The sequence below is a fragment of the Triticum dicoccoides genome, chromosome 5B, assembly GCF_002162155.2.
Source record: "Triticum dicoccoides isolate Atlit2015 ecotype Zavitan chromosome 5B, WEW_v2.0, whole genome shotgun sequence".
NCBI lineage: Eukaryota > Viridiplantae > Streptophyta > Magnoliopsida > Poales > Poaceae > Triticum > Triticum dicoccoides.
This window is the reverse complement of record NC_041389.1, coordinates 693,969,518-693,977,372: the sequence shown is the minus strand read 5'-3', so window position 1 is coordinate 693,977,372 and position 7,855 is coordinate 693,969,518. Positions and strand designations below refer to the sequence as shown.

At 46.7% G+C, this 7,855-nt stretch overlaps 1 protein-coding gene across 1 annotated transcript in view; it reads left to right on the top strand.

Annotated features, from left to right (window-relative positions):
- The first annotated feature begins 6,881 nt into the window (after window positions 1–6,881).
- Window positions 6,882–7,855, top strand: part of LOC119310559 (dihydroanticapsin 7-dehydrogenase-like) — a 5,649-nt gene continuing 4,675 nt past the window's right edge. The window contains exon 1 of the mRNA XM_037586267.1: window positions 6,882–6,947. Coding sequence (XP_037442164.1) covers window positions 6,882–6,947 — 66 coding nt within the window. The remainder of the gene's footprint in view (window positions 6,948–7,855) is intronic.

Below are 7,855 nucleotides of genomic sequence, written 5' to 3'. Positions count from 1 at the left end.
GTGTGTCTTTGTTTGTGTTCATATTACTTGTAACTAAAGCATTGGACGATCCATATGCAGATTGGCAAGGCTTTTAGGTGAGGTCAGTTACATACTGAAGAGCATGCACCTGTGTTGGCGACGAGCTCGTCAGTGCGGCCGTGGACGAGCGCCTCGGCGGCTGCATCTGTGATGGCGAAGAGCTCGTCGTTGCGGCCATCGTCAGGTGACTCGGCGGTTGCACTTGTGCTGGCGAAGAGCTCGTCGTCGCGGTCGTTGTCCGGTGCCTCGACGTCTGCGCAGGGCAGCGAGCAGCGATGGCGCATGTCAAGCCGGACGCCTGGATTGATTCCCCCCTAATTTAGCAGATTTCTTTCCGTATAGTCGAGCAAGTCCATGCGAATTGGACGTGTTGTTTCCTTGTGCGGGCGTGGGATCCGTACTAAAGTGGCGTGTTGTGCGACGGCTTCTTTGCGTGCGGTAGATCGTGGGAGAAGTAGGACGTGGGCGTCTGCCCTGGCAGAACATTTAATCCTGAGTGTTGATTGGTGTGGCAGACCTTTGATGTAATATAGAACGTTGGATGTGATTTAGTGAGATTGATCAAACGTCTCTGGTGCTTCTGTGTACACTTGGTGGTGTGACTTTAGGAGAATTCATGTTTGCTCTTCTAATAGTAGTATAGACTAGCAGCGTATGCGCGCTTGCCGCGGCTCTTAGTGCCTCTTTCATAATTATTTTTGTTTTCTGGTGTTTAGATAATGTTGTTGCTATTATTTTAAGTGGAGCGATAGCTCTTAAGGTTGGGATCTGATCGCACGAGGCGATCAGGAGGCAACGAGGCCCTTGCGCGCCGCCGGTGACGCCCCCGGTTCCCTCTCTCTCCGTCGGTCGCTCCGGCGGCGGGAGGGAGGGGGAACCTCGGGTCTGTTCGCTAGGTGGGCGTGTGGTAGGGTTAGGGTTGAGGGAGACGCTGCCGAGGCCGTTGCGGTGGTGTCGCGTTGGAATAAGTTTCTCCGGGCTCCGTTCGCGGTCAGACGAGGCTTTTGCCTTCGTCTAGGAGCTAGCGAGGTTGGGGATCCCCGGATCTCGTCGAGGTCGCGGGCTATGGTGGCTGGAGGTCCATCAGCACTGGTCGTTTGGGTTCTCAGTTTGGCGATGGATGCAGGGAGACGAAGACCCTTCTTCTTTCTTGTTGGTATGATTTGCTGCTGCTGTTCTTCTTCTTCCTCTGCACTGATGCTGGTGGGAGATCCTGCTTTGTCCGGGCGGATGGCCCGGCCGCGGTGCTGGACCGGTCGGATGACTCGAGTTCTCTTCCTTCCGGAAGGGACACTTTTCGCGGTACTCAAAGTCAAAGATGGTGACGGCTGTTGCAGGTGTGTTGGATTGATGTCCATGCCCTCTCAGCGCTGGTGTCAAGAAAGGAGGAAGCAGCATGGCAGCGATTGTCCCGTGGTTGAAGATAATGACCTGCTTGCGACTGGTTGCAGATCCTTCTGCTGCAGGGATCTTCTCTCAAGATTCAGGGATGATGACCCAGGGCTCCGGAGATCTTCTTGTGTTATGATTGTTTTAGGATACTCTAGGTATTCATGGTCCTTTGTGTTTGCGTTTCAGTGTGCTTGTAAGGGTCAACTTCATTGTACTGATTCGTGATATGAATGAAAAACTTCTCAAAAAAAAGTTGCTCCGGTGTTCCCCATATTGATAGAACACGTACCAACCGCATACAAAAAATAAAGACCTGGGCAACAGAGGAACAAAGAAAGGGATCCAACCAATAAACACGGAGAAACAAGTGAGACAAATAGTGGAGAACGGACGTTTTGCCGTCGACGATGGTACTTGTCAATGCAGGCCCGAGCGAGGAGCGTGTTTCGTGGACCCTTACAAATATGGCCTAGGCTGAATCTATACCCGATATTATGATAGTAGCATATATGAAAATCACTAATTAAGGTACCTCTTGCAAAGGTCACTTTCATCTTTTCGGATTGCGACAAGTGACGCACTGCATGTGCTTCACTTGTCGCAATCTGAGAATTTTTCTTTTCTTTGTAGATTCATTTATTCAAAATATATTATGTCTTCAACTAAGCGTCCAAATCGCGAGCCATTTTCACCGCTAGATTTCTCCCGTCGACGAACTTTTTTCAGAAAAAAACCAGAAGAACAAAAACGAATCGAAGCACGATCTTTTTTCCTTTCCGAGAGGCACAGGCGCACAGTTGTGCCTCTCCTGAAAACAAATCTGTGCCTCCAAACGAAGCAAATTTGTGCCTCACACGAAAGAAAAATATGTGTTTATTTCGTTTCCATGAAGCACAGCCGTGCCTCTCGCGTAAGCAAATTTTATACCTCCACAAGAAGCAAATGTGTGCCTCTCGCGGAAGGAAAAAACACGTTTTTTTTATTCCGAGATGCACAGTTGTTCCTCTCACAGAAGCAAACCTGTTCCTCGACAAGAAGCAAATTGCCTCTCACGAAAGAAAAAAAAAAGAGTGTTGTTTCTCTTTTCTGAGAGGCACAGCTCTGCGTCCCGCAGAAACAAACGTGTACCTCCATGAGAAGCAAATATGTGTTCCTTTCCGAGAGGCACACCTCTCGTGGAAGCAAACATGTGTCTTCACAAGAAGCAAATATGTGATTCTTGCAGAAGAATGTTTTTTAGTTCATTTTTGTTTTTCATTCACCCAAAAATTATTTTTGTTTCACTGAGCCTGGTGGACACATTCTGATCATCATTTGTATTGTAAAACAGTAAAACAAAGCTAGCTACAAGCCTCCACAGCGATTTAGATCACTCAGCCGTCGAATCATGTGTATGGACGCGCAGGATTTGCTTCAGTCGCGTCGTCACGCACGTAAGAATCACCGTATTGTGGGTTGCTGCTCCACAGAATCTCTACTCCTAACTAGCAGAGTGCCCGTGCGTTGCTACGGGCTATGATATATATAAATGAATTGAACAAATGATTAGGGTCATCTCCAAGTCCGACGCTCATTTCTCTCTTGTACGCCCGACCATGTTCGGACATGAAACGGGGGCCTAGCGGGCTTCTCAAAATTCAACCGTCTGGACAGTCCATCCTACCCCAAATCCAGACACCATATGTGTGAGAGGAACATGGTGGTCCGCCATGTTATATTCAACACACTGGCCCAACACAAAAGAAAACCCATCCCACGATGGGCCCTTCTCTTTTTTAGTGGACCCTCCTCTTCTTGCTCGGTATCCCACTGTAGCGGGACATTGCTCGCTAGAACCCACTCCTTTAAAACCATACGATGCCCATATCATCTTCCCCATGACCCTATCTCCTTCACGCCATATTTCCCGATGGACCGCCAAGGAGGAGTATCCCGCCAACCACCACGCTCTCTGCCCTGAACCCCCCTGCCCCTATTCGTGTCGATCCACCACCGCCTGTTAGGTATATATGCATATATCGGTCGTAGAAATGCATGTTAAATGCATTTTTAAATGTTATAAATAATTCCAAAAAAAATATCGTCTACATCTCTGCAAAAACATGTGCGCGACACCAGTTTTTTTGTCTTTTTTGCACACGAAAAAAATCCTTCGAAACTTTTGGCACACACATAGAATGTGAAGCTGTACATGTGCAACAATTTTCAGTTTTTTTTAAACTTGAAAAGGTGTCTTTCGAAGTGGGTGCAGATGTACTTGGGTTCATCCATGTATTTTCCCGTCCAGAGCTAGCAGCATACAACTCATTTTGACCGTCCCATGAAAAAATAGACAAGCTACCAGCCACACAGAAAATCAGGCCACCAACGAGGCTGTAAGGACCAGGCCACCTGAAGTCTCCCACAAACTACAGTTCTTTCGCCAGGCGCAGCGGAGCTCGCCACAATGTCTAGTTATAATTAAACGTCTATAGTTGCATCTAATCAAGCTATAAAAAGGAAGACACCATCTAGCATATATCGTGAGCGCATCCATATAACACAAGTATGCATACAGTCAAGGCATCCAAGAAATGTGTTGCATTTTGAGACCAACATAATTCATCTGTGTGTACTAATCAATAGTTAAAAAATAGCTAGAAACTATTTAGTCTAGCAGATAACTGGAAGTCTAGTCTACCAGGAAGCTAATCACAAAAACATGATAAAAATCAAAACCATAGTCTTTCTATTCCTGGCAATTGATCATCCTATACAGGAAGATATAGTTCATATACCATTAGCAAATAATCTAGGCATATAGGTACAGAAGAGCCACAAGACTGATCCGAGTTTCAGCTTAACATCAACCAATTGCTTAACAGTCCAGAATAAAGTCACAAAATTGCATCAAGAACAGGATCTGACACTTGCATTGTGGTGTTTTCCCACTGTATATCTGACACACACACTACATGCACTCTGCAGATATGTATCCAACCGGCTATACTCTACGCTCTATGGAATTTGCGGACTTCTTGGCCATGTTAGGTAAAGAAGCTCCGTAAGTGTCATTTCGTAGCAAGATTGCAGCCACTCGTGCCTCCTCCTATATGTAGTACTTGAAACCTTCACATGAAGACTGTCATTAAGAAAATGGCTGTATCAAAGTGAATCTTGTGAAGAGAGTCAATTCAGCTCTACAAATAATGTATACTCTCTACACATGCAAAAAATGTATATCTAAACGGTGAACAAAAAAAGAAATATACTCTCTACAAATAAATGATCAAAGTTTACAAATGCTTGGCTTGTGAACTACTTAGTTACTCCCTGCTACTAAAAAAAGTCAAGCATACAACTAATATGCCCAAGTTTGAGAGAGACACAATCCAAATGAATTGCCAAAGAGAAGAAAGAACTGCAGAAAAACATGAAAGATCCCCCTGTACAACAGATTGCAGAAAAGACCAATGCATTCTCAAATTATTTGCTCCTTCTGAGCTAAAAAACTCCCTGCGGAGCAAATGGTCGAGCTGGCCGTAGGAAGGAACACACTAAAACATGCCAAGAAAAGTGCATTGGTAAAAACAAAACAAAAAGAAAATATAGGAACAACCAGGACGGGGTTAATGGTTTGGGAACTGAGAGAGTTGATGGGAGGGACAACCGGAGAAGCAAACCTAGCAGAAATTCGCATCTGCTTTTCCAAGATGATGTGCTGCTCGGTGGATGATCATCATCATGCATCCACTGTAAAGGTCCTCGATTCTTATATGCATTCAGTTTCTGCAAGTTCAAAAGGTAGTTCTACATAATCACTAAACAGAGGCACTAACCTGGTAGTGAATTTATAGAATAAGTGCAGATCCTTTGTTGAGTCCTCTGCAATCTCAATACTCTGGATCCAACTAATGTTCTTGTCTTGCCCTGCAAATATATACATGATTCAGTCTATTTTCAGAAATTAGGATTTCTTTTTTCTATGCGATCCACATAGAACATGGGGAATCACCTAAGCTTAGCTGCTGTATCAGACCCAGAACATTCACTAATGCAGTTAAATAGCTGTACAAATATAAAGAACATGAACTTACAACTTCATGGTTCAGTATATGGACAAAAAGACCCACGTCTAGAGATCTAGAGAGAGAGGAACTAAAGGCAAACCATGAACCACGTCCAGCTCCTTGCTCTTGCTACGATTCGTGTTCGACCCACTCCTTGCATGCACCAGCGACCTCATCCATGAGACAAGGGGGGAAAGAGAGGGGGAGGAAGATAGAGACAAACCTGAACCGCCTCAACCTTCTTGCTCCTGCTGCTTCGACCAGCAAGTCTCCCTCCACGGTCGACCCCGCCCACATTCGCCACTGCACCAACTCCGCTGTTTTCCCCATCAAGGCAGAGCTCCCGTGCGCGTCTTGTTCGGAGGGGCTCTCCGAGGCCTCGAGGTCCTCATCAAGATCTCATCCTCCGAGTACTTCACCCCATACTTTTCGCCTAATGTTCTGTACACCTGAATTAGCATTAAGAACACAAGCCATATTAATCAAACCACCGTATGCATACCCAATTAACAGAGGAAAGGGAGATTTTTATTAGTAATTCGTTATGCATGGAGAAACAAATCCACACAACCCAGAAATGAACAGCAGAAACAAATCTGCCCAGGTTCTCACAACCCGAATCTACGAACATACACGAACGGAACGGGCTACAGGAGCACGGATCAGGTCGATCCAAACGCCATGCATTGTTTCAGCATGTGCACCGCATAGAAAACATGCAGGCCTCCGTCAACCATGGGAACGGCCAGCAGAATCGAGCGGAACAAATAGAGGAACATGAATTGGAGCTGCGGTATATGGGGGAAGGGCGTAGGCCTACCTGGGCCATGGGCTCGGTGGGGCGAGGAGGGTGCCGGCGGCGTCGACATTAGAATGAGGACCTATTTTTTTTTAAACTGAGTTTTTTAAAAGACCATGTTTCCGTAACTCACAACCAACCTTGCAGCCTCGCGTGGATGTTCATCGACAGAATAGATCGAACTACTATGGTGAGAATGCAGTCAAAAGATATGTGTACCGGTAGAGAGTATGGACCTGGGACTGCCGATCGATGGCTTGACACGCCGGAAGACCACGGGCTGACACAAAAGTCATGGATGAGCTTCTCAACCAGGCGGCTCCTCTCCTCGCCGTTGCTGCAGACCCGTCTCGAACCACAATCACAGATCAGTGGTGATGGCACGCGTCGCACCTTAGATCGATGCAGCGGTGCCAGCGCTTGGTACGTGCGGCGTCGGGGTCGGGGCAGGTAGGGTGGAGTGGGTCGTCGATGGCTGTCAATGCACGGCGAAATCTGGCGGGCGGCGTGAGGTGGAGTGAGGGGAAGGAGGTGTCGTCCTGGTGATCCGCGACGGCCGCGTTCTGGTATTCCGTGATGTATCCCAGGCGCCGGCGGCGGTGGCGTCCTGGTGATCCGCGATGGCGGCGGCGGTCGCCGGCGTCGCGGCGTTGACTCCCTGGATCAGCGTCGGCGTCTGCGGCTGCGTCTCGTCCGGAGACGTGGAGTAGCGGCTTGGGATGAGATCTACGGCAAATTGTGTTTTTTTTTTCAAACATTAGGTGTAGAGATAAATGCTGGCACGGATGTCCCAAATATAGAAATAAACACCGCATATTTTTCTTCTTTTCCTTCTCACCGTTCCTTTGGCTGATGCATATGGCAATGCTTGATTTCATGGACAAAAGTCAATTATCTCTTTCTTAGGAAAATCATAACTCCTGATTGCATGCGAAAATCATACCCCAAAATTTAAAAGAAACTTTCCATCCTTTTTCTCTCTGTCTGATGCATATGGAAATGATTGATTGATTTCCCGTATGTACAAGAGAGATAGGGCGGCCGCATCGGGTGGATCGAGAGACGGTTTTTTTTTTTGGTTTTGCACGGTTTATTTGTTTCCTTAAAATCTATTATTTGTTTCCTAAAGAAATTTGCAATAATGGAAGGTATCGGTTGATTTGGATAAGTTAGTAAATTTAGATCCGTGATTGCATGCACGTTTTGAAAGTGCTGATTTGCAAGGAAAGAACTGAGGGGTAAATAAACCGGTGAATAAGAAACCAGTATCGAAAAAAATCTACGACGGTTAACCTACGAAAAAAAACCGGACGAAAGTGGTGGGACGAAAAAAAACCTGGAAGCGAGACTACCAACTGCTCCATTAGGAGTAGAGATGTCTCAGTTGGTAGGTCGCGTTCCGGGTTTTATTTTCGTCCCACCATTTTCGTCCCATCATTTTCGTCTGATTTTTTTTCGTTGGTTTTTTTTCGCCGGTTTTTTCGTCCCCTCCCACCCCCTGCCCACCCCACCGGTCTCCCTCACTCCCTCGAACCCTAGCTTCCCCTCGTCTCCCTGCCTCCAGCCGCACTCGCCGCCGGACCCCAATCCCCGA